The sequence below is a fragment of the Daphnia pulicaria genome, chromosome 8 (assembly GCF_021234035.1).
Source record: "Daphnia pulicaria isolate SC F1-1A chromosome 8, SC_F0-13Bv2, whole genome shotgun sequence".
Taxonomy (NCBI): Eukaryota; Metazoa; Arthropoda; class Branchiopoda; order Diplostraca; family Daphniidae; genus Daphnia; species Daphnia pulicaria.
This window is the reverse complement of record NC_060920.1, coordinates 14,681,098-14,707,272: the sequence shown is the minus strand read 5'-3', so window position 1 is coordinate 14,707,272 and position 26,175 is coordinate 14,681,098. Positions and strand designations below refer to the sequence as shown.

At 45.8% G+C, this 26,175-nt stretch overlaps 3 protein-coding genes across 6 annotated transcripts in view; 1 reads left to right on the top strand and 2 right to left on the bottom strand.

Annotated features, from left to right (window-relative positions):
- The window catches only part of LOC124312172 (apolipoprotein D-like), a 48,628-nt gene extending 25,537 nt beyond the window's left edge, over nt 1-23,091 (top strand). Inside the window, exons 1-5 of one of the 3 annotated variants that reach the window (XM_046776677.1) lie at nt 19,862-20,041; nt 20,216-20,364; nt 20,499-20,629; nt 22,060-22,259; nt 22,379-23,091. In XM_046776677.1, coding sequence (XP_046632633.1) covers nt 20,233-20,364; nt 20,499-20,629; nt 22,060-22,259; nt 22,379-22,587 — 672 coding nt within the window. In that variant the 5' untranslated portion in view covers nt 19,862-20,041; nt 20,216-20,232 and the 3' untranslated portion in view covers nt 22,588-23,091. Of the gene's footprint in view, nt 1-19,861; nt 20,046-20,215; nt 20,365-20,498; nt 20,630-22,059; nt 22,260-22,378 lie in introns of those variants that run through there. The other 2 variants (XM_046776676.1, XM_046776675.1) reach the window with 2 other exon arrangements.
- Nucleotides 679-5,346, bottom strand: LOC124312091 (insulin-like growth factor-binding protein complex acid labile subunit). Its single transcript, XM_046776560.1, has 2 exons — nt 4,869-5,346; nt 679-3,186 (listed from the first exon to the last, which is right to left on the bottom strand). The coding sequence occupies exon 2, from the start codon at nt 2,975-2,977 to the stop codon at nt 1,085-1,087; it is 1,893 nt and encodes a 630-aa protein (XP_046632516.1). The 5' UTR covers nt 2,978-3,186; nt 4,869-5,346; the 3' UTR covers nt 679-1,084.
- On the bottom strand, nt 22,999-25,249 carry LOC124312121 (mannose-6-phosphate isomerase-like). Of its 2 annotated transcripts, none has more exons than XM_046776596.1 (6): nt 25,143-25,249; nt 24,591-24,919; nt 24,378-24,522; nt 24,079-24,255; nt 23,790-23,957; nt 22,999-23,605 (listed from the first exon to the last, which is right to left on the bottom strand). In XM_046776596.1, exons 1-6 carry the CDS (start codon nt 25,237-25,239, stop codon nt 23,187-23,189), a joined length of 1,335 nt encoding a protein of 444 aa, XP_046632552.1. In that variant the 5' UTR covers nt 25,240-25,249; the 3' UTR covers nt 22,999-23,186. The 2 variants fall into 2 exon arrangements, with proteins under 2 accessions (XP_046632552.1, XP_046632553.1); XM_046776597.1 differs by lacking the exon at nt 25,143-25,249 and adding an exon at nt 25,021-25,115.
- Nucleotides 25,250-26,175: the final 926 nt, after the last annotated feature.

Below are 26,175 nucleotides of genomic sequence, written 5' to 3'. Positions count from 1 at the left end.
TCCGACGAGCTTTCCCCTCTTTCCTCTTATTTTTTGACGATTTTCTGTTCTACGTGTGGATGTGGATGGAGGAGAGATTTCTCTCTACTCCGCACCAACCACCACCACCCCCCTTGGCTGAATGAATAAATCAAAGCTTTAGGGTCTTTTTGGTGGTGGTGGTGGTATATTAATAGAACCCGAATCTCGTCTGCATATGCAGATGATGATAAATCAGAAATGAAAACATTTTAAAAAAGAAAGAGAAAAAAGTAACAGCACACAACAAGAATCGAGGTCGAAATGCCTCGCAGCCCCCGTGAGCAGGGAAATTCATTGTTTCACACTTTTTCTTGGGTTTTGCTCGCACTTTTTAGTCTCACTCTAGCGTGTGTGTGTCTGTGTCTTAATATAAAAATAATATCTGAGATGGCGACGAGACGAACTTCTTTTTTTCGCCTCCTAATTCCACACTCGTTCAATGCCAGTTTTTTTCTCTTGTGTCTTTTGTTGTTGTTGTTGTTGCAAGGGTCTCGCCGGTCGTTCAATATGAGACGCATTCTCTAGTTGTTTGTCTGTTTTTCTCATTCTTTTCTCTCTGACTGGATATGCGACGCCACCGAATTTTTCCAAATCGAAAGAAATTCAAACTCGTTTTCTTTTTCCCTCTGAAATTCTTTGTCGCTTTAATTTTTGTAATTTTTTTTTTATTATTATCATTATTATTTTTATTACATCGTTTGGGTAGAATAATTGCAGATATCATGTACAATACATTTCAGGATTAGGTTGGTGGTGGTGGTGGAGGAGACGGGGTTATAGCTAAGGGAGGGGAGGGTTGGGTTATATGGTGCGGCACCGGGGGTATTTATGTACAAGTCTCATCTCTACACACACTCACACACACACCGACACATTGAATGAAAAAGGACGGCTATATATTTATATATATGTGCTATTATATAATACACACACACACACACTCACATAGATGAAAGAATGAAAGAAAAAGAGGAAGAATTTTTTCTCGTGTGTCTTTTGTTTTGTTTTGTCTTAACGGCTGGTGATGGTACCCCAAATGATTATTATTTTTTATTATTATTATTTACACGGCGGTGACGGGGATGGGTTTGATGTGCCCACCCGGGTGGTAGACGTAGTCGTCGTCGTTGAGGAAATAGTCGACCGTCTTGGGAAATGACAAGGTTTTGCTCTTGAGCGGCGGACTGTCTGGCGTCTGGTAGAGATTGTGGTGGTGGAGATGCTGTTCCAGGTGCTCCAGGTGATTGGGGTGGCCCACCCCGTGATGGTGGACGAGGTGGTGATGGTGGTGGAGGTGCGGCTGGAGGATGTTGTTGGTCAAATGCGATTTGACGTGGTGCGGATGCAGGACGGTCCCGGCCGGGATGTGGTGGTGGTGGTGGTGATGGGACGCCACCGTCGACGATCCCGACGTGGACGACGACGACGACGATGTCGACGAAGGGGCGTGTTTCTGGTGGAGACGTCGGTGACGCCAGCAGCAGAGGAGGGCGACGGCCGTGACGACGATGACGACCAGGGCCGAGACGAGGGCAATGACGATGATTTGCGCCAGACTCCAGCACAGCAGATGCGACTCTTCCAGCTGGAAAAAGTGGCGACCGACTAGCGATTCCGGCCCCTGGCAAACAATGTCCTTCATCGGAGCCGAAAAAGTGACCGTCTGATTGTTGTTGTTGTTGTTGTTGTTTTCCAGCTGGTGCTGGTGTTGCCACAGCCAGTGCATGGAGCAGTTGCACTGGAGCGGATTGCCGCTCAGGTCGAAATGTTCCAGGTGCGGCGGCCAGTTGTCGATTTGCTCCAGCGTTTCCAATCCGCTTCCGCTCAGGTCGACGTAGCGGAGGGCGTTGAGTTGGGCCAACATTTGCGGCTCGAGGACCCGCCACTGTTTGTTGTTGGATAGGACGAGCGTCTGCAGGGTGCCGTTGAGGAAGGCCAGGGCGTCGCGGTGGATGAACTGGAGGGTCAGGACGTCGGACATCCTGAGGGTCTCTAGCTGGGCCAGCTCGGCAAAGGCCCCGGCTCCCACTTGGCTCATGTAATTTGCGCTGAGGTCGAGGAGGCGAAGACTAGCGCCCAGCGGCGACAGGGCGTCGTTGGGGACGTACTCGAGCCGATTGGCGCTGAGGTCGAGCTCGCCCAGCCGTCCCAGCCCGTCAAAGGCAGCGTAATGGATGTGGTGCAACGTGTTATTGCTGAGGTTGAGCTGACGCAGCTCGATCAAGGCACTAAGGCCGCCGTCGCCGCCATCCAGCTGGGCCAGCAGGTTGTGGCTCAGGTCCAGACTGAGCAAGGCGGCGCCCAGCGGCGTCCAGCTGGGTGACGGAGCCAACTGTTGCAGGCGGTTGGCCCGCAAGTTCAAGGAGCGCAGACGGCCGAGCGAGGCGAAACACTGATCACTGAGCCTCTCGATCCGGTTCTCACTCAAGTCCAGCTCCACCAACTGTTGCAGATCGGCCAGGGAGCCGTCGTCGAGGGCGGCCAGCTCGTTGTGCCGCAAGTCGAGGACCTGCAGCTGGCCAAGACCCTGGAACCCGTGACTGTCCAGGTGTCCGATGGCGTTGTGGCTCAGGTTCAAGGCCCTGAGGACCTTTTGGGAGCCGAGTTGGCGCTGGCCCAGTCCGGTCAGCGCGTTGTGCGACAAGTCGAGCAGCTCGAGATCGGCGTAAAAGTCGAGCGATTGCCGGATGGTGGCGATCCGGTTGTGCGCCAGCCGCAGGGAACGCAGGGCCGGGTTGAGCAGGATGGGCACGACGTCCAGTCGCGATCCAGCGCAATCGGCCTCCAAGGCGTGGTCGTTGCACTGGCACTGGGACGGGCAGAACGCTTGCACCGCTGAACTGCCCAGCATGGCCACCAATAAGACGAGCAAGAGGCTCCGGGTCATCATCGACGGCCGGCCGGCAGATTGCTGGCGACGCAGGGTGACGCGGGACATGTGGGTCGGCCGACGCATTGCGCGAGACTGGCCAATAACATCATCCGCCGTTCTCTCCAGTTGGAAAAACGTTTTCTTCTCACGGTCCGGTCACTGAATTATTTTTCTTGTTTTTCTTTTTGACTAGTCCAGTCTCACAGCAGGTCCATCTTGTTTTTGGTTTTTTTGTTTCAGAGTGTTGTTTGTTGTTGTTGCTGCTGTTGTCACTTAATGATTTGACTGGAAACCTGTTGAGAGAGAAAAAAAAAGGTAGCCAAACGTTAGGACATTGTTTTATTTTTTTGTCTTTTTGGGGAGACGTTTGATATTTTGGTGAAACACGACATTCCTTAATTGGCCGTATGCGCAAGAATAACGAGATTCCACTGTTAACGGCCATTCACCACCATCACGGAGATATGTGAAACCGCGCGGCTATAAAAATCCCCCATCTCTCTTCAAAATCCTTTTTTATCTCTTTTAATCCGTTGGAGGAAATTCTTATTTTTTTTCTGATCGAAGGAAAACGGGACGGACCAAAAAAAGAGGCCGTCCATAAAAATAAAAAAAAAGGAAAATGTGTGCAGAGAGGATAGAAAACTTGCGTTGTGTCTATGTGTCGTCAAGTCCATCCATTTCGTTGCAACGGGTTGACGATTTCGACTGGAGAGAATGGTCGATGGCCATATATACCTCGTCATGTATAGACGTGCAAGAGAGATTTTTCGGCTGACTATATCACGACCGGTTCTCTCTCTCTTCTATGTAATACCCACTAGACACACATTGACCCCCGTCGTTGCTTCTCCTTCATTTCCCTTCTCAAAAAACTGTGAATATTCAAATTCACAGTCGAAATCTTTGGGGGAGTTTAAGGGCCTCTCTCTTTCTTCGAGCTGCGTCCTCTCGTCGGGAGTTTGAACGAAGACGGGCGCCCGCCACCCGCCGGGATTCGACGTCGTTCGTCGTCGTCGAAGAAGAAGAACTCGACTGTGTTCAAGGGCTTTTTTTTCTCAACTTTTTTTTAGTGTGTGTGTGTGTGTGATCTGGCGGGTTCACGTTTCCCACTCGTGTGTGTGTGTCGAGTTATTAAAATTTCATCGACACCTCATCTATATTGATAGATTCTTATCTTTCCCATTTTCTTCCCCCCACTTTCTTGTACGCAACAACAACAGCAACAGCAGTGGGAGAGAGTGAAAGGAAGCTAGCTCGTGAATTATTCAAACTTGATGTTATTACGCGGTTGGAAATGGGAGCCGACTGTGATGCAATTGCCGAAGAAAAAGGAGAACGGCCCTGGTGGTGTGAGTGTGTCTGCCCACCGATCAAAAAAGACAGTGAGAGTGGCTATAGCCGGTCGGTGTTAATGATTCATCAAGCCATCAGACGGCCGCCCAGGTAATGATTACCAGGAAAAAAACCAGAGAAGGGGGGATGTGATGGACCCGGGAGCGCAGCACGCGGTAGCAGATGGATGGCACAGAGAGACTGTGACTTGTGTCTGATGCTAAGCGGAGTCCTAAAGAGGAATATCATATCAAGTCACGCGACACACACGCAATCGTCGTCCTCCCCTCGCTTTTAGTTGTTTGCTGGCCCAGCTCAATCCCGGTCCATTCAATCAAGTTGGCGGGGGGTTACAAACACTGGAGCGGTACTTTACGCCACCGAACTAGACACACACACACACACACACACACAAATATTACAAAACGCGCGCCATAGCTCTGGTCAAATAGTGGAGACGAACGCACATAACAAGACAAAAGACAATCAGCGTTCTCTCCCTCCCCCTCTTGGATATTCCCTGGTGAATTATTACGTGAGCACCATCCCTCTCTTCCCCCCGTCTTATCAATAACAGTCTGCGTGTGTGTGTGTTTTTGAAGGGGTTCCAACACGGTAGATTGTTGGTTGAATTTTTTACCTTTGGTGACGGGTCGATTTCAAAATGATTTCAATTGGTAATAATTTTGTGTCGTTTTGACAAATTGGAATCGATTTCAATCTGCTGGTCGGCGGTCAAATTCCGTTGGAAAACTTTTGGATTTTGTGGCGAGATGAAGATATTGTAAAAAATACAATAGATATATCACTTGTTTTTTGTTGTTGAACGGAAACCAAAAAATGTCGTCGGGTGAACGGAAAGAAAATCACAGTCGATTGGGAAAATGCACAAAACACAAAAGAGACACTGACACGAAAAAATAAAACGAGAGACAACCGAAACAAAAAAATCGGACAAAAGTTTTTGTGTCTTGTGTGTGTTGTTATATTATCAGGCACTCTGTGAGAATATACAACAGACACGGGACCAGAAAAAAGAGCCGAGAGAGAGAGAGTTTTAGTGGTGGTGCACGCTCGGAGTTCCAGCCACGAATGACCGATCTGGCTTACTGAGCGCTTGTATTTAGCAGCTGTAGTCTGTGTGTGTGTGTGTGTGTGTGTGTGTGTGTGTGTGTGTGTGTGTGTGTGTGTATACACTAGCTATATCCCCCTGGCTTTAACACACACACACACACAGAGAGAGTCTTACTTTTTTTTTAACAGGCTAGAAGGGGAGAGCCCCCGGTGTGTGGGTACAACACACATATAGTAAAAGAGGGAGGAATACCAGAACAAGAGAAGGAGAGAAGAAGGTGGTGGCAAAGAAGGAGGATTTTGGGAGGGAATTTTGAAAAAAAAAAAAGGGAAAAAATGGGCGTCTGGTATCTGGGCTTTAGAACTTCATAAAAGGTGGTGCTAGTAGTAGATAGGTAAAAAAAGAGTGTGTGTGGTGGATATATATAACAGAAAAAATAAGAAAGAGGGGAGAAAAAATGGTAATAACCGGTGTGTGTGTGTGTGTGTGGGTAGAAAACGAAATTCTTCCGGGTTAAGCAACTCGACACTTTGCCCTCTCTTCTCCCTTTTCTTTTTTTTCGAAAATTAGTTTCATATTTTTTAAAATATTTGCCATGAAGTTGAAAGGGGGGAAAGAAAAGTGGAGGTTTCAAATTTAATATTTGGCTTATTGGAGGTTTTCAATTTCTGGTAGTGAATTTGAGCCGGGTGTGTGTGGTGTGGTGTGTGTGGAAACGTGTTAGTTTGTTGTAGTACACGGACGTTAACATCTGGTTTGATTGGCGCCAATTACGTCGTCGATGACGGGAAGATGGCGACGAGACCATTACAGCCCAGTCGACTGGCTTATCGCTTCCACACTGCGACGGCGGAGAGATATCCGCTCGGATGCATTATTCATCATCCAGATCGTATTGCGACGGATGATGCATAGAAAAGCGCAGAGCTTTCACCGATTGACTCTGCCTCCATAATACCCATACAAGAAATAAAAGGGGGGAGAAAAAAGATCTCGTGTGTAGGGAATGACCATCATCGACCAATATAGGATATATACAGACGTTCCTCTTCTTGATCCGCCGGAATGTTGCCCATCTATCGGCCGCATTCCAATCCATCAGAGGCGCATTACACTTTTTCTTCTCTTCTTTCTTTCTTCTCTAAAGAATCACTGCGAGTCTGGCTGCTGCTGCTGCTGCTCTTGTATATATATATACACTCACACTACATCCATCTATCCATCTGTGTATATGCATACACACATAGAGAGAGAGAGAGGAATGCTATTGAGAGTCATATCCCCAAACATTTTTCACTGACTTGGACTAGCCAAGTCTATTGGCTTGTGTGTGAAACTTTGTTGTCTGTAAACCATTCAGATTTAACACGTTTTATCAGACTTTTCTTTTTCTTTTTTCTTTTTTTCATTTCAAATAGCGCGCGGCTCTTTGCAATGTCGAGAAAGGGTCGTCGTCGTTTTTCTTTGACCCTTCTCTCTCCCATTCTTTTGTGAGAGACGTCTATGAGCTGTGATTGTTGTCCATTTATAAACACACTCTCAGGCACTCACTTGTGAATGTGTGAATCGACTTTATATCTATCTATGTACTTCTCGGCTGGCTATATGGACGGCGGGCCGTCACGAATCGCACCACAGAATCAACCCCTCGAAAAGAAAAAAGGAAAAAAAGACATGTGGCACTTTGGTGGGGCCGGCCGGCAGACCTGAGAAGGCGCCTATAGAGCTGCAGCCTCGGCCGGTCATCTATTTAACGACCGGAGCGGATGGACGTTGAGAGTCGGGACGGATGGACGTTTCTCCGTCTCGTTTCTACTAATAATACCTGACAATGAACAAACCGTGTTGCCAGCCCCTCGTACACTAATACGATACGCGCGGTCTGCTCATTTTCACAGAAGAAAAAAAACTGAAAATTTCTTTCTCCATTTTTTGGTTATTTTTTTGTTATTTATTCTCCCCACCGCTTCAAATATGAATGAGGTGGAGGGGAATTCTGTGATGTGTGTGACGGGTGGGTTTTTTATTTTATTTTCTCTACTTTTTTTGTCCGAGAAAATGGGAGGAGAGTTTTCCGATTTTCAACGGTTCATCGTATACATATACCCCTGGACTGGGAGTCTGGTCGAGTGGGTTGCATGGCCTGGACTGCATATCCTCGACGCGGATGCTCGACTTTGTGCCGTTTGATGTTTGTGAAGTGCGGAGGGACCCCTCTTATTTTTTCCTTTTTATTTATTAGAGCTGCTGGATGGCTCCCCCATTGTGTGCGGAATGGGTTGTGAACACGTGATATGTTTGTGATCGTTCCTCTCTCTCTTTCCTTAGTGTTATGTATTTAGTTGCCTGTAACTAAAAATGAAAAGAAAAAAAAACTCTTCTCAAACTCTATTGTCGATCTTGTCGTGTGCTCAAACAGAGCGGGGCACGGAACTGATTCCATTTAGCCAAAAGGAGCTGGCGTCGTCGGTTGTTGGGAGATTTGATTCGAATGTTTATTGTTGTTTCTTGTTTGCCCCTTTTTCTCTCTCTCTCTCTCTTTCTCTTCACCCTTTCAGCCTTCGCCATTTCGGCTGTTGACAAACTTGAGATGAAAACAAACAGCGCCGAGCTTCTCTTCTTATATATTTCCAACAACGTCGGCACAAAAATAAAATAAAATAGGGCGGCCAATCAAACGACCAGATTCCCCAAAACGTCTCCGTTTTCCTCTTCTCCTATTCAGCCCTTTATGTTGTTGGCAACCGTTTCTGCTGTGCAGCTGGACGTTTCCTCCCTTTGATCAAAAAAGCTCCTGGCCGGCCATTTCTCTCCTCTAAAACTATTTCAAAACACAAACGCAAAACTCTTGCCAGTTTCCCATATTATCGACTTGGTGGTGTCGGCATCCACCAGCCCCATAGAATCTCCAAAGTTTGGGAAGAGACTCACGAGAGTCCTTCTTCAACGTCTACCAAACATCATGAAAACCGATTTCCTCTCGTTGGCTCCTTTTCTTTCTTCCCGTGGAGCGTTTTGTTTGTTCCTCTCGTCGTTGTCTCCGTATTATGCCATCGAAAATATATATGAAAACGGGGTGGAAACGGAGCGAACTGCTGGGCCGCCAATGTTGTATAGCTCCTCTTGATGTCATCAAAGCCCTACATAGAGTCCCTGGGCCTTTTATATTGGAATTGGACGGGAGGGTTTGGCGGAGCTGGCCAACAAGGGAAGCGACTAGAGAAAGGGACCTTGATGAGACCCGACTCGTCATTCACTCTAGACTCTGTGTGTCCTGGATGCTATAGACTTTTCTCCGCATAGAGCACACATAACCAAAACTCTTGTGATGTTGTTGCTCCTCCCGATCCATCGAGTCCGGCTCTCCTCCGATTCCATTCTGATGAGAAACGAGAAAAAGATGGATTCAATGGAAGATGACCGTTCACTCTTTTTCATCTTTTTTTTTCTTCTCATTTGTTATTTGCTCTTGTATTTGTATTTTAAAAAATGGACTGGATGTCCCGGGCCTTTTCTACTGATGTTTCATTTGAAAAGAGAAAAAATCGGCCGAATAATGTTTCTTTCTTTCTTTCTATTCCGGCGCTATAAGGTCGTGTTCGGTATTTGAACATTTCCAACCGAAAAAATGTTGTTGCGTCGATCTGAAAGAAAACCCTATAGGACTCTTATTTCTTTTTTCTTTTCTTTTCTTCCATTCCTATATCGCGGCTCTGTGTGTCTGACGGTGTGAAAGAAGAGGAGGATCTTGGCTAGGGTAGTTGGACTCACGTGAACGTCGGAAAATCCCAAATCTGATGGCATTTCACGCCCTTGCACTGACTTTTTTTACTGGCAAGAGAACTCTACGCCGCCGAGTGGGTCCATTTCTGGGACAGACGACACGAGCCACAAGAAAAAAATAAAATCAAAGAATCCAACCGAAGTTGATACATAAAGGACGGATGCCAGACACCAGTCGGAGCGTTCCCTTTTCCCTCTCTTTCTCTTCTCTTCTTCCCAACTCTCTTAACTCAAGAAACACGACAAGGTGTTGATAGAAATCCATTGGCAATAGGACGGAACCGCTAGAGCTGCTGGCGCGGTCCAGGAATCTTTGGCCACATCCTCACGTGTGTGTCCACCCACCAGCTCCCCATCGGTCGCTATCGCCAACAACTCCACTCCATCTTCTCTTGTGTCTTTTCTACCCAGTTTTTTTATTTTATTTTATTTTTATTTTTTTGTTTGATTCTTTTTTCTTTTAAATACCTTCTTATACATATCCCCCCTTTTTTCTTTTATTATTATTATTTGAACTTTTTTTTTCTTTCTCTCTCTCTTTTTTAAGACACACACACACACACATAGAAAATGTAAATAACTCTATTGACTAGATGCTTATTTGCTTTTGCCAGACGGGTCGACTCTAAATAAAGCCTCCCTCTGGCTCTTCTTCTTCTTCTTCTTTTGGGTCTTTCACTTCTCTTTTTGGTTCCTTATGTCGGCATCAGCATCAGCAACGGCGGCGTCTTTTTCTTTTTTTTTTTTTTCTTTTCAACTTTGCTGTGGGTTTGTCTCAGACGTCTCATTCTTTTCTTTCTTTTTCCACCTTTTTAGCATACCGGGAATTATATGTAAAAAAAGAAAAAAATCAGTTGCATCAGATAGAAAAGTAAAAAGCGACAATGGTGGGGCAACTATTGGCTCATTCACATCTGTGATGCGCCATTTTATAATCACATATCAACGTCGTCGTTGAGAGAAAATCTCTTTTTTTGCCGAGTTTCTAGGAATGGCGGTGACCAAGCCGTTCCTCAAAGACGTCATCAGGTCACGCCCCTTTTGTGCCATCTCGTTATCGCGCGCCGGGGCGAAATGGAAATTCACGCAATTCACGCGGGATGATACGAGACGATGACGGAATCTTGCGGGTAACAGTTAAAATAAGAACCGACGGGACCGAATTAGACGACTGCCATCATCGGCGTTATTGAAAATAGCCTCTCAAGTCTCTTGTCAGTGTCTGTCTCTCACCGAAAGAAGAAAAAGCCTGTGGGAAAACGACGCCTATATTATTTATATCCCTCCCCTCCTTCCAGCTCTCGGACGTTTCCTGTTGTCAATGTCCGGAAAATGAAATGTGTATAGATATACCAGACCAAACCTTAGCTCCTCGGGGCGGCCATCATCGCCAGCTCCCGTAATATAATGTTGTCGAGAAACTACTCTCCCAAGCGCAGCAGTAAATAGTCGTAATAATAATCATAACAACAACAATAACAGTCGAATGAAAAGCGGAAGACCAGAAGTGAAGAAAACAGAAAATATATTCCGGAGAGCAAAGCGATCGGAGGTGCTGCTGCTTCATATTTTTATTCCTTTTCTTATTTCTTTCCGGTTCCGCTACAGTCCGGACTTATGTACCAACTGTCAAGATTATTTATCCAGGAAAAAACACAAAACAAAAACCTTTAGCCCAATTTCCTCCAACGACTTGTAATATAAACAAATGAAATGTTTGTCGGCTGCTGAGTGCAGCGGTCGATGTGGAGGGCACGTGGGAGTCGTAATGAATGAAAGTGACAAGAAACGGCGAGTTCTCGAAATATAATTTCACAATCGTCTTAGGATATTAACGGGGGGAGGAAAGAAAGAAAAGGAAAAGTTGAACGGATGAAATGGGGGGTTTACATTTATAATAACGCTTTCCCTTTTATTATATTAACAAATGGAATTAATACAGCCAAATGGGGTGGTGGGGGTGCGAGAAAGGGTTTCTTTGATGTCTGACACAAAAGGATATCGTCGTGTTCTTGATGCCTTCCTTCTTCCTCAGCATTGTCTCGTTCCTTTTTTATTTTTCTTATTATTATTTTCGTTAAAAAGGCCTTTAATGAACTTTCCCTCTCTTGGAAACATGACTTATTGAATATTTCGATTCACCACCGACGCCCGGTTTGGGGGACTTTTTAAAATGAGAAAATGGGGGGGAAGGAAACAAAAGGCGACTGATGCAAACCAAACAGAAAACGGACGTTTCCTTTTGGTGCGGTTGTATTATATGAATAGACCAAGTGATTGTTGGATCACGATTCTCGCCGCCGCCGCCGCTGGTTGGGTTGCGTTAGAGTCTCTACTGTCACTTGGAGGATTTGGAAATCGTTTGGCCAGGGTTCGTTACCGTCGACGGCCCGTCGGGAGCCGTTCAACAAAGGAGAAGCTGATGAAGATTATCGCAAATTCACAGGTGCGCGTGCCGATTATTTAGTCCCCCCCCCCTTATCTATACAGGAAAAATTGAATAACCACGATTCGATTTTTTGGTGGTTAACCGGCTTAACAAACATTCCCCGGGAAATTCTATTTATTTACTTCTTTTTTGAAGGAAATATAATAAATAAATAAGCCCATGGGCGTGTTCACTTGGGTGTCAGCTGTTTCTTTTTAACGTCCGATCCGAATCAGCAGCAACTGAAACTCGTTCCTCTTTTTTATTTTTTAAATTAAAAGAAAAAAGAGGAGAATTGAAACAAACAAGAGGTCCTTTTGTGTGTGTTCGATTGCATGTTGAACAAAAGGGAGGGGCCGGATGCTATTGAACTCACGTTTGTGCAACTTCCAATATAAAGCTTGTACACGTAGTAGTGTATAACGTAACGGTCGTTTTTTAACATTAATTTCATGTATGCGCTAACTTTTGAACGCGAACGTGTTTGAGGATAGTACACATTTCTGGTGGGTGTTATTTTATCCCCATTAGATTTGGTTTTGATTTCTTTGTTTCTTTGCCCAGTCATCAGCAGAGATGAGTATCTGCTGGGGGTTTTTGAGGGGTTTTTTTTTCAGACGTCACGCGCATTCAGACACAATCCCTGGCCCCATTGTTGGCGGAAGGCCGTCTCCCGTTGTGGGGCATCGTTTTCAGCAGCGACGGACCCAGGGCTTCTCCCGCCCGCCATTGTTGCCCGTCTTCGTGTATCTATCCAACTCGAAAGCCAATCGAGTTCTTTGAACATCATCAATCTGACAATCGAACCCCAAGAACTTATTCTTTTCTCGCTAGCGAACAAGAGAGAGAGAAAGAGATGCTTATAAAACAAAAGAGGCTCGAGGGGGAGGTGATTGATATCCAAGTGATGCCCGTCGTGTCCCGACAGCCTCCTAACAACAACAACCGCAGAGCTGGCTAAAAGCGAGTTCACTCGATAATCCAGCTCGTTTTTCCCACCTCTGGTTTTTCTCTTTTTCTTTTCTTTTCTTTTTCGCTTATCCGACGTGAATATCAATCAGCACGCAATGGGACTCTCTCCTTCTTCTATCGGTCAAGTACTTGCGTGCATCTAAACGCACAGCTTGAGGTCCTTGTATTCAAGCCCCCCAAAAAACATTGCCGTCACGACGTGGCTTGGACGACGACACTTTTCTCGATTCAATTCAAAAACCAGGAAAAAATTGTTTTCCCCCCTCGGCCGTCGCACACGCATCTGCGAGCAAATCGCCAGTTATATTCTTCTTCTTCATCTCGTTTGGTTATAGTATATTCAATTGAGAAAATGCACACGGCGGAATTATTCGATGGGAAACCCCAAACCTTTTTTCTCTCATCCCTTTTTCTGCGCCACTTAAAAGACTCAGCAAAGTGGAAGAACAACCCTCTTTTACAAAGCATTGTTAGTAATGATGATACAGCCCATACAGGGAACAAGACCGGCCATCTTTCATCACAGGCCAATGCGTCGATCAAGCCAAAATAGAAATAAATTCTATTACTTTCCCCCCTTTTATCATTTTTTTTTTCTTAAACTTTACTCGTTTTTGTCCCTCATTTTCCCCCTTTATCTTCTTTTCTTCACCCCGACGGTTGTTGTTTACTTTACTTAGCTTCAGCTATTTTTTGAACGGCGTGTACACACACTACAAATAGCGCGTTGTGAAGACAAGAGGGAGGCACACATTTCTATACAAAGTCTCTAGCTCTCCCTGAGAAAAAACAACAGAAAAATTTACGTCGGATGACTCTGAACAAAAAAGGGGCCGCGCTAACAAACAGACGGGCGGCTCATCCCTCCTCAATATTTGTGTGTGTATTTTAGCCGTGATGGCGTGCACCACCGTCTAGTGTGTTTTATTATTATCCAGCTAGCAAGAAAGATGGAACGAAAGTTTAGGGAAAAACCGGCTCAAACTGAAAGCGGATAATTGATGATCTCTTCCGACTTTTAGCGGCCAATTAAATATCGGCGGTCTCGGCCGGTCCCAAGTGGAAACAACACACGTCTGATGGGGTAAATAACCCAAAACGAAACAAAAAAAAACTCTACTAGTTGTACATACATATACACATATAATAGATCCGATGAGAATAAAAATCGACCCGACTCCGCTTCTTTTTAGTTTTTCCTCGTGTCGATTCGTCTTTCCCCCCATTGGTCAGGAATAACTAAAGGGCAGCACACACAGGATATCTAATAAACCAAGTTTTCTCTTTTTTTCTTTTTTTCCTATTCTTTTCCCTCTGCACCTGTGGGGGGTTCTTCCGGCCCTTTTCGTTAAATGGGAATGAGGGGGGTAAAAAGGGGAAGAAGGAAAAAGGTTTAGCGCGTCTAGAAAATAGCCTGTGAGATGTGCGGTCGTTGGTATCCGCCCGGCCCGGCGTGTTGTGCATGTCTGCCTACTCTGCGGCCCATGAATTTGCCATTCGCCGTTTTCTTTCATTCTTTCTAGGAGTAGTAGTAGTAGCGAAATAAATAAGTATTTACGCGTCGCGGGGCCGGCACGAACAGACATACAAATACCACACCCAGCCAGCCAGGCCCAGTGACGGACGTGGTGGCGCGCGAAGGGAGCAATTTGTTATGCCGCGGCGTCAATTACGGACGGCGGGGCCGCGTCAGTGGCGGGCGGGCGGGCGGCGGTAAATCCATTACAGGGATCCAAGGAAAAAGCTAACGAATAGTAAGGTGCTGGTGTAGTAGTGGGAGGCAAACCCCCTCCGCCACCCGAAAGGTCTACGAGGAAAAATGACCAATTCGAGGAAATAACACACCCACGTACACATTTGCGGAGGGGAAACACACACACGACATGACCGGTGTCCGTTTCGTCGAATTCTTCGGCGACCCGCTCATTTTCGGGTAGTCGACGTGTCCTCGTCCCTTTTTTTCACAGTCGGTCAACCGCAAAAAGAAGAAGAAGAAGAAGAGGAAAAATAACAATTTTCAACGAAGCCGCAAGGTACACACATACAGTCCTCGAGTTCATTATAGAACAAACTTCAAGTGGGGGGGTTAAGGGAGTTTACACACAACCGAAAAAAAGGTGTACACGTTATTATTATTATTATTACCTTTTTTCTTCTTTTCCTCCTCAAGTGTCCGCAAAAGTGTCTTTGACTGTCCTATGTACCTGGGAGTTTGGGGTTTGGGGGGGGGGGGGGGAGATGGCCGTTTTTCTTTTCTCGACCGCAACACCGGCATCGACATTCTGCGGCTATACCCGTTAAGAAAGTTGAACTTTTATTTTTAATTTTTTTTTCTCCGGCCGGTTGTACGGTGTAAAATATTTGTAGCAACAACCATACAATCGATTAGTGCCCGTGCAGCGATGGCCAATGATTTCCGACTTCGATTGTTCCACGGAACCCAAAAATTTTGGTTCGTTTTTCTTCGTTCCGGGTTTGGGTCCGTGAACCCCCCGGAAAAAAAAACCCAAACGAAATGAATGGAAAAATGTTGTCCCTTTTTCTGATTGTTGTTGTTGTTGTTTCCGCCGTTTCCGCTGTTGTTGTATAACGAAGACGGCGGAGAAATAATGAGGGCAAGATTCCGTGACGCTCGATCCCGCTATATTTACAACAACCCTTGTATAAGACTTGTCTATATACATACACACGCTCTAGCGTCCATGATATTCACGCTGCTGGTCACCGCCGCCCTCCTCCTCCTCCGTCTATTATTATCAGGTAGCAATCAACTCCTCCCCCCGTCTTCGCTGGAAATCTTTTCATCAGACACGGGGGGAAACAAAAGCGCATTGTATTATCAAGATTGTGTCTCCCGAAAAAACTTTCTTCTTCTTTTTCTTCTTCTTGTTGCAAGTTGCAACTTCTTCTTCTTTTGGGTTGTTGTTCCGACTGTGATGTCTCCCTCGCAACGCGTCAGCGAGGCCATCGCGCAATTATTTACGTGTATTCTTTTTTATATTATATTATAAAAGAAACATTCGTGATATTTTCCAGTCCACCGGGAAAAAAACTTTGATATTGAAACAGCAGCAGACAAACCCGCGAATAGCCATCCACCCACACACTCAAACAAAGGCGGGAAATTCGACATTGTTGTACATTTTGTGGTTGTTTCTTCTTGGTTTTCTTTATTTTCTTGGAAATGAAATTGCCGCTGTTTATTATTAGGGGCGAGGGAATCTCTTTTATGATTGTCATTTAGATCTATCCAGAAGAATGAATTGGGAAAAAGGGTCCGCCGGCCGGCCAGGGCCGGCTAGCCGCAGCACCAGCGGTGGTGGTGGTGGTGAGGTTTGCCAGTTGTTGTTGAATTATACAACCGAGCGTTGAAGAGAGAAAAAGAATAAATGTGAAGGAGAAGCGTGTCCGAATTAGTGGCAGTCGGAGATCGGCGGTCGGCCAGAGGTTTTTTGTGTGACCGTGTGTCGCATACCGCCGGCCCTTGGAGCGCGGTCTCTTTTGACTCGCCAGGTGAGACGGATTAAGAGGCGAAGAAGAAGAAGAAGTTGGGGGGGATACGCGCGCAATTGTGTTGAGAGAGAAGAAACAAGCGGCCAAGCCGAAACGACGTTGTCAACAATAGAATGAGTCGAGTCTAATACTAGCAGATTGTGAAGTTAAAAAGGGGAAATCATCAGCAGGACCCTCGTCACACAGACAGAGAATATCTACCGGGCTAGGGGGGAAGCCGACGAAAGGTAAAATAACACCCGAGGTTAAGAAGATGAGGTCGGCCTTCGAGTACTACTCACTTTTTCGGGGGTCTTTTCTTCATTGCCAGTGTCCTGCTGGAAAAAGACACAAAAGAAATCTTGAAAGCACACATACATAGAAATAGAAGGACGCGTCAATATAGATTCACTGTGCTTCTTTCTCTCTCTCTGTGTGGCGGTCTATTAGAAAGGTAAAAGAATGGAGAACTAGATGCACATAGTCATTGACTTTTTTTTCTACCTGAGGTGGTTCTTTTCCTTTCGGCAATGAGGAGCTCCTTATTTTTCATTTTTTGAACCTTGCCCAAGAACAACATTTACACTGGAACCTAACCACGGCCGCCACCACTACAGCACCGGGTTGTCTTCTTTTTCTGGCCTGATGGGGTTTTTCTTTTCTTTTTTGTTATTCTGTTATTTTTCTTTCCCGCTGAACTGTGTCCTCCCTGCCCAAGGTGTATACAAGTCTAAGCGCATCAGTATAGAAGGGGGCGACCCATAAGGATAATCTGTTGTCCTTGGCCGCAAAAACCAACTCTTCAGTGCCATGTGGTTGGTTGGTTGGCAGAAAAATTCCTCGAGCTGGAAAATACAATCAACTCTTTTTTTTGTATTTCTTGTCGCGTACCATATGTGTGTGTGTGTGTTTTTCCGGTCTGCTTTTTCCATTCTTCTCGGGAAAGAAAATATCCATATTGTTTCTCATTTGCTGCTGCTGGATGATGGTGATGGTAGGGGGAGGAAAATAGGAGACAGAAGGGACGCGGGGTGATGTCTTCTTGGTCTTGGAAGATGATTACTGACAGATGAGGTGACCCCCTTTTTCTTTCTTAAGACTTAGACTCTTGTTGTGTCTTCCTTATGTCTCTGCTGAAAGCTGAAAATTTGAAACCCGTGTCGGGTTTTTGTTTTGTCAATCTGGGCAAACAAACAAACGACCGCAAGTCGCTTGGCAGGAGGATTTTTTCCTCGTCGTCACACGCTCATTTGGCCGAGAGACAAACACCAAAAACAAAACAAAACCGAAAAGGAGGAAAAACAAAAATACTCAAAAAATATATGGAGAGAGAAACAGATCCTCCAAGATGATCCACAAGAAAAACACCGAGATTTGGGTGTTTTAATGTTTTCTAATAAGGGCTCGCTCATTTTTCTCGAGAGATGAACTAATTGGATTGTTTCTTCTTCTCGAGTATACCGAAAGATACGACCGTGCGGTACTACAACATGGAAGGAGAGAGGATGATCCCAATTTCGCTGGCATCCTCTCAATCCTGTACGTAGCCGAGAACAACGGTGAGAAAAACACGACGATGATCCCCGACACCTTCAAAACTCTTCCCTTTTTTTTTTCCTTTTCTTTTACCGTCCTGGTCCAATTAGGTGGAAGCTATAGTGTATATAAGGCATTCCCCCCCACCTCCCGGTTGTGGGTGCGTGTAATTACACGGACGACCGCTGTATATATGTGTATAGTAGTTGCCCGCCGAGAGTGCAACCATATAGTTGTTTGCGCTCTCATTTTTTAACTGTGTTCGGGTGGTGGTGGGCTCATCAGTTGCTTTATATAACATTTTCTAGCCCCGTGGTCATTTCCTTCTCTTTCACGTTACGTTTATTTGTCTTATTGGTGGATGGGATTCACCCCCTTGGATCACACACACCCGACTGTCTCTCTATCTGTGTGAAATCTCTTAGCGGACCCTTTCTTTTTCTTTCTATAGTTGGGATTATTATTATTACCACCAACCGCCACAGCGCCCGGTTTGTTGCTTCTATTAAGAGCCCTGCCGTATCAAAGTGGGGGTGGGGTAGATATCCTCTACTTTGGGTTGAGAGAACGACGGACTGATTTTTCTCACGCAGGAGCGAGTTCCCACACATAGACAAATACCATCCCAAGTTCGTCGAGAGAAACAGAGAGATATATATACCATACTTTTATTAGGTGTAGGCTCTAAGCGCAAATGCACACACACAACATATTTCCATCGAACAACACACACACACAGAAAAAACAGCCGCCCCCGGGGGTTAGCGACTGAGAAGAAGACTTGATTAATCTAAATGACTTTGCGGTCGATCAGCCAAGAAAAAATTAAAAAAAAAAGTCAAAAGACGGGAAAAATGTTGTGTGGAAGGTTATTACCGACGTATTGTTTTCCTTTTTGGCGCGTTTGTTTTCCCCCCTTTGAAAATCTTTATTTTTTTCTTTTTGAACCAAAAAATTCTTTCCCTTTGTGGGTTTTTATATACGTCAGTCGAAGAAGAGACTTAATCAGCCGGGGCGGGTTTTCACGCGGGAGCGATGCCGCTTATTCTAAACCGCACAAGAAAAGGAAACCTGCGACGAACCCACGCCAAAATATGTAACAGAAACACACGAAAAATACGAACAATTGTTTGTTGAGCTTCTTCTTCTTCTTCTCCTATTGTATATAGATAAATCGACATGAAAGTTTTTTCCCGACTTTGTCTGGGTGGGACTGTTCAGAGTCCCGCATAGCACGAGAGGCGGAAAATAAAAGATGGTTCTCGTGAAAGGTTGATTCCTTTTCGCTCCTCGCTTGGTGGAGGTACTACTCGATGTTGTCTGTATAACCTTGTTCGAGTTGGCGTGCGTGACAACAACTCAAAAAGAGATGTTTTGGAGACGGGAATTTCTCTTACACGGCAATGAAGAAGAAGAATAAGACGGCGGAATGCTTACAGTTGTATCTCTCTCTCTCTCTCTCTCTGGCGTCGGGAACAACCAAACACGAAACCAAACAAACACAAAAACTAAAGAGAAAGAAAGAAGAAAAATGGGACGGAGAAAAAAGACAAGACAACATTTTACGGGACATTCGTGAGTCGCATCTACTTTGACGGTAATGTACGGAAAAGCCGTAGGCGCATTGACGACTCGAATTCACAAAGAGAATGAGCGAGGTGGAGAAGGTGCGGGTGGGAGAGACACAAGAAGTTATAAGATGAATAAGAAAGATGAGCGCTGTGTGCTGTGCTCCTATAAAAAGAGCTATATCTCTTTTTATTTAGTTTTTTTTTCTCATCTGCTCCTGCTGATGGCGGATACACATAAAAACTTTTTTTTTTCTTCTTTTTTTTTGTGTTGATCAAAAAGGAAACCATGTTATTTACGATATTAATCGGGCGCTGGAGAGCGGCGGTGGCGGCGCTGGGCGGCCTTGGGGCCCTGAGCGGACGTCGAGACATTTTTGGCTTGTCCAAGTTGCTGCTTGCGTCGGGTATAGAGTAGTACCGAGAAACTGTGAGTTTAGTTACGACGCAAGCGGCTATCCGGATTTCCCTCGAAGATAGGCTTTTATATGTGCCTGTCCAAAATGAACGAAAGGACCGTCTCTGACGGACCGAAAAGAAATTCTTTTCGAAAAATTTCATCATTTTCTACTTTCTTCTTTTTTTTTCTTCTCTTTTCCATTTTTATTGTTGTTGTTGGTATTGTGTGTAGTTTCTAAACCAAACCCACACGCTGTAAAATGAAAGAAAAAAAAAAGTATTTGTACCGTTTCGGATGGCGCTCCGATTTCCAGCTGGACGTCCGTCCCTCAAAATGTCCAAGTCTTTTCCCCCCGTGCGTATAAAAACCGAGCGAGACAGGACTCAGTCGAGCGCACTCGACACGAGAAGAGAAATATCAAGTCTAATATAGTAGTAGTAGTAGGCTATACGCAACAACGTCGGAGAAGAAGAAGGAAAATAAAATAGAAGAATAGAGTCGAGTTTTGACGTTGGCCAAACAGGACCGAGAAAAGAGCTATCACGCTGCGCCGATATCAGTAGGTAACATCACGTTACGTCAATCTCAAACGTCCACTTTGCATCTATCGCATTAGCATCTTCTTCTTCTTGTACGCACTGCACTACACACACATTTTTCTTTCCAACTTGTATATTTTTATTTGATATTTTTTTTTTGATTGTCATGAATTCTCTATTGGCATTCCTGTTAGATTGGCCGGATTTAGAAATGCCGATCCATAAGTTTTTGGTCGTCTTCGTAACGGCGGTGCAGCTCTTGTCGCCCCGTGTCCAATCTCAAGTGACGTTCGACCAACCGTGTCCAAAGCTCGACGTCGTTCGCGATTTCGACCTCCACAGGGTACGGCGCACACTTAAATCGGAGCCGACAGACTCCGTCGGTCCATTTTGACCGCCTCCCGATTGATTTGTCGCGATAAATCTGTGACGAATTGTGACTAACCGGTTGCAAATTTTTGATTTTGATATTTCCAGTATCTTGGCCTCTGGTACGAAATTGAAAGTTATCCGGCCGTCTTCAGCTCGTTCGCCAGTTGTGTGACGGCCAACTATTCCTTGCTGGCCGATGGCAACGTCCGAGTGATCAACCGTAGTTTCAACACCAGGTAAAAACGTTACTTTTTTGTCAGTTATTTTTAAGTTTTTTTCCCACTCTCGATCCTTTGAGCTGTTGACGTATGAATGAATACAAACAGAGTGTCCTTTTTCTTTCCCCCGGAGTAGTAGTCAGACGTCGTTGTAACAGACACTCGTATATGTCAGTTAGAAACGCTTGTATAATTATATTCGCGCTCGTCGCCCGGGCGACCGCCCAAAATCCCGCTCCCTTTTTTCTTTTTTAACATTTTCTCTCCCGTCGGGATTCACCATCAACGCCCGAGCGACGACGACTCTATTGGATCAGGTGTTGACATCACGGTGGCGTACATAATGTCGCTTGTTGCTTGCAGCTCCTGCTGCTGCTGCTGCTCTTTTTACTTTCTTCCCCAGTTGAGATAAAAAAGAAAACAAACGAAAAACGCGTTGGCCCTTTTTTTTTTATTCGTGCAGGGTGGGCCATTCTGTTTTTCCGAGCCAAACGACGAGATGGGATCGTTTGTAGTTGGGAGTCCTCTCTCTCTGGCTGGCAAACGACCGGCGCAAATGTTTGTTGATGTTGGCTCGGAGCGACACATAGTCTGCCCGTGGTAAGAAAGAAGAAGAAGAAGAGATCGGGACACTACCCGAGTCATTGGTTTTTTACCGTGAATTGCCGGACTGCTGGCGCGTGTGTTTAAAAATAGGTCAGCCCAGTCGAAAGTTGTATGTAGATGTCCGCGTGATGTCCTTGCGCAACGCCAACGCCGTTTTGTGTCTCCTCGGCTGCTGCTGTGGCCTCCCTCCTCCTCCGTCTCATATTTTTTGGCACAAAGAAGCGAAGTGCGTCGGCCACCACCACACGAGCGAACGATCTTATGGTAATCGGATGGATGCGCTTTGCGCGAGCTCTGAGATGTTCAAGGGAAAGAAGAAGAAGCGATTGAAAAAGAAAAAAAGACTTGGGCGCGCACGTTTCCCTCCTAAAATCTCAAGGCGACACGACGAGATTGACGACCATCGCCTATGCCGATTCGGCGTGGAGAATTGCGCGTTTCGTCGAGTCAAACTCTCTCTCTTGCTCGCCCACCTCCCTCACGACGGCCCGACCGAGAGATGGGCGCATCGTTCGCCTTGATTGAGCCTCTCTTTTCTCGCACTTTCCGATGAAGGCGAAGGTAAAGAAAAAATACGTCAGGAAATTATGATTATCGCGGCGTGGAGAATGTCTCGATAGGTACGCGACTGATGTCGTGGCACGGCGCCATGCCAAAGAAAAAAGAAAAAAAAGGGAAAATCTTCTTTTCGATTTGTTTGAATATTTTTTCTGGCCTTTCTTATATAATCAATCGCCCCCCACACTCACAAAACACTTGAGAATTTTTTTTCTTTTTCTTTTTTGTGTGTGTTGCCTTTTTCTGACTCGTTTATATCCCCATTCTATCCGTCTTGGTGTCAGCTCGAAGAGTTTCAACATGGTCGACGGCACTGCCCGGCTGATCGAACCGCCAAAAGGACAGGCCAAACTAGGCGTCGTTTTCCCATCGAATTCTTTCAGCCGACCTGTTCCAGCCGACGGCAACTATTGGGTCCTAGATACCGACTACACCAACTACTCGATCGTCTGGAGTTGCCAAACTTTCAACGGCAAAAGCATTCGTAAAATTTTCATTCATTCTTCTAGATCTACTCGGCAAACGATTTAGTTTTATTTTTAAAAAATCCGTGATCGATATCATCTGATTTTTTTCTTTTTAAAATCTCTATCGTTCGATTAGAATTTCTCTGGTATTTAAGTCGCCAGAGGCAACCGTCGGAATCCGGATTGACTTTCGTCCACCATCGCATCGATTCGTTTGGTTTGGATCAAAAGTTTCTCAAGACCACGGAGCAACGCAACTGCCCGGACGCTCCTACTAGTGAGACAAGCCGGCCAATTCGTCAGCAGCCACCAACTCGTACAAGTTACTACTACCGAGAAAATTAAATAAATATCTCGTTGGGCTCTACTACGCAGTGCAGTAGAGTTTGCTTGTTGATTTGTCCACTAGAGTCCTTTCGTTACTTTACCCCCCGTACCGCACCGGCTGCATCTTTAAACCGAAAGTTTCAATGTCCCATGTTTTCCAGCACATGCCGATGAGTGACAGGTTGGCGGATGGGATTATCGATTTTAAGGGTGGTGCCTCCTTCTTTCACTCTTGAATGTGTATATGCATAGACCCCCTCCTTGTGTCGGGGTATATATCGGCGGTTTGGATCACGCTCTGCCAGTCCATTAGTTGACACAGGGCACTCTCCTTTTTATTTTTATTTTATTTTTCTCTCTTTTCTCTTCGGCCTCTATTGTATTTTTCTCTCCCCCACCGCCAAACTTTAAGTGATGGATGACTCTTTATTTTAGCCACACACACCAAAGTATTTTGTATTCAACCACATCTGAAAAAGGGGCTACATAATAAATATCTCGATCGAGTAACATAACAAAAGACGACAGCCTTCATCACCCTCCTCTCTTTCTCTCTCTTCATCTGAACCATTTTTCTCTTGTCTCTAAAAAGTCTGGACCCTTTTGTGTGTGGGGGTTCAAACATTAGCGAACGCTTGATAAACGATCAAATCCTGGCCGCCTTTGACTTTCAGAGTCAACTGCTGGCCGGCTTTCAGGAAAAGCACTTGACCGAAATTCAAGTCTCCCGCAGTCTCGGCGCTGCTGGCCTGGCCCTGCAGGATCAAAAGGACGCTGGCGTTGGATCGGCTGGGAAGACGATAGGCCTGGTCGACGGTGGCGCTGGCGGGCAGACGCAGGCGGGCCATGGCGAAATCCGGCACCGGGGGGAAGCACTCTTGGCAAAAGGCGTCGACGGCGGTCCACTGCATCCGGAATCGGTCGACCGGTCCCGGCTGGTAGTCGAGCATCGAGCACAGCGTGTCGATATCTTTGAATTTGGGCGTCAGTCCGGCGCGGACAACGTTGTCGGAACATGCCATACACTCGAGGCAATCTGTCACAGCAAATAGGCTTAATTAAAGCTTAGCTCAGCTGTCACCCGCAGTCGGCTTATTATTATTATTATTATACAGTGTGTGTGTGTGTCCCCCAATGTACACACACACATTGCCTTTTCCCATCCGCATTGGTGGCACAGTGAGGTGCACTCAACTGTGCGATTGCTGGTGAAAACGTACCCCCGAAAATGTAAGCGTGAGGAACATTGGGACCGAGGAACATGCTCTCTCCTTCCTGTAGGACGACGTAGTTCATGAAGTAAACGCTCCAGCAACCGACGTCGCCCGGGAAATCGGCGGCGATCCGCGTGAAAAGGTCACACTGAAGCGATTCCTTCTTCTCGGCACCTGAGGGGGGGACGGCCAATGTTTAGCGTGTTAGTTTGTTAGTCGGAGGGAAAACTGTGGACGCATCGTCATTTCATTGAAATGAATAAAAGAGAAAAGAAAAATCAGAGCGGAAACGGACTCAGAGACGGGATGCGCTTCTCAAACTGCTGCAGCGCGGATGCAATCGATTCCTCGCTGCTGTTCATCAAAGCGGAGAAGCATTCACGAAGGGCTTGCATTTCCCCTGAATCCGATTCGGCCTTGACTAGTGCTTCACACGCTGCCTTTCCCACAACGGCGGCCAACTCGTCAATTTCTAAAAGTTCCCTCGGGGTAAATAAAAAGGGAAGAAAAATAAAGAGATGGAGAGAAAAAAAAAGAGTTAGATAATCGAACGCGAGGGCCTCATTCAAAAGAGTCGAATCAATTTTGCCCAACCTTGGATGAAGAATTTGATATCTGCTATAGGCCTGAAGCCACACAAGGCTTCGAATGGCCCCAGCCAAGCAGTCACCATTTCAGGCTTGTGGTTGGGATCCTTGTAGAGATCTGGTCGAGTGGCAAACAACTCCTCAGCATGTTTCTAATTTTGAAAGCGTCAAAAGACCTGTCAGTGTTGTATGGATTGAAGAGGTGTTTGAGTGCTGTTACCTTATTGGGATGGGCCTGGATTGATAGGGCCTTTGCAACTGATAGAGCTTTAAAGAGGAAGGGCAAGTCTGTCCCGAAACTCTTTTTCTCTGCATCTCCCAGTGAGTCGACATTGTTGAGCAGGTGATTCAGCAAAGGCTCATTGGAAGTTTTAATTAAAGATGGGCCAGAAGGGTGAGTTCCCATCCACAGCTCGGCATAGGGATCCACTTCCACAACAGGGGCAGCTGAGTTTCCTTGCGAAAGCTGGGCCACCAGACTCGATTTCCCAACTTTCCCCCAAGCATACTTTTGGACGACGCAGCAAAGTTCCATGGCGACGGTCTTTCCTATTGATATCCAAACAAAAGAGTCGAATTAGAATGTTTATAAATAGCACTCGAGCTTCGTTTTCCAAGGGAGGGTGGGGGGCTAAAAGTTGAACTCTCACTGGGACGGCGAGTTTCCTTAGTTTTCCGACAAGTCGCGAACAGAAAATTCATTTGACAAAGCCAACGGCGAGATCGGTCTCGAAAGATACGCAAGATTGGTCAACCATTCTATTGAATTTACCTGCTTTTCTAAGGGGGGCACACGTGTGTTTTGATGTGGAACGAAGAAGACTAGCAGACACTATCGGCTTTTGCCCTTGACAGATGACAGCTAGCATCAGCGCCACCTGTCGCTCACGCCACGTATGCAGTAAAAAAAAGTCTGTTTTTTTCTTTTTCCCCCGACGAATAAAATAAAACCCCACATCACAAAAATAAATGTGGAAATGTGTGTGTGTGTACGCGTAATTTTTTCTTCCACGTAGTATGAAACAAGATCAGAGAAGCAGCTGCACATCGCGCATTTGCTGTGCATTGTTGGAGCGATCCACCTGTGAAATATTATGTTATCCACGCGCGAACCATTTATTCCGGAAACGACCAAACCCAAGTGCCCACGCGGATGGAATGGCGACGGATAGGATTCCGTTATTACTGGCACCCGGGGGCACGACCCCACCACGTCTCTTTTTCTTCTTTTGCTCTCATTCTCTTCTTGTCAAAACGGTTATTGCTGTTAAAGTCTCCCCCCCCCCTCCATCTCTATGAAAGGGAAAAAGCTTATTGAATTATGATTTTCTTAAAAAAGAAGGTGGGGTGCTTTGAATCTCACGAGCCAACCCCTCGACTTCCGGCCAAAGAGCAAGTCTCTTCAACCGTAATGTACAACAACAACAACAACACGGGCTGCTCGCTGTTGAAAAGGATTTGACACACACAACCAGAAAATGTGTATGGAAGAAACCCACATGGGGGGGGGGGGGTGGTGGTTCAAACTGCTCCGCGCCGATCAAATAAACCAAACATCAGGAGGCATTACGGCATTTATTATTCATGCTAGCTTAACAACACGCCCGATTTTGATGCGTCTGCTCTCAGCAGAGCTAGGCTAGCTGGCAGAGATGCGCTCCGAAGCTCAACAAGGGTTAAGCTGTCCTGCCAAAAAGTTTTTTGTCTTTTAATACCCTCCCTGGATTTTGACTAAGGATTTCCCATCCACACTCTACAGGATTCTTTAATCTGGTTAATTAATCCAAGTTGTGCCGAATAGATGA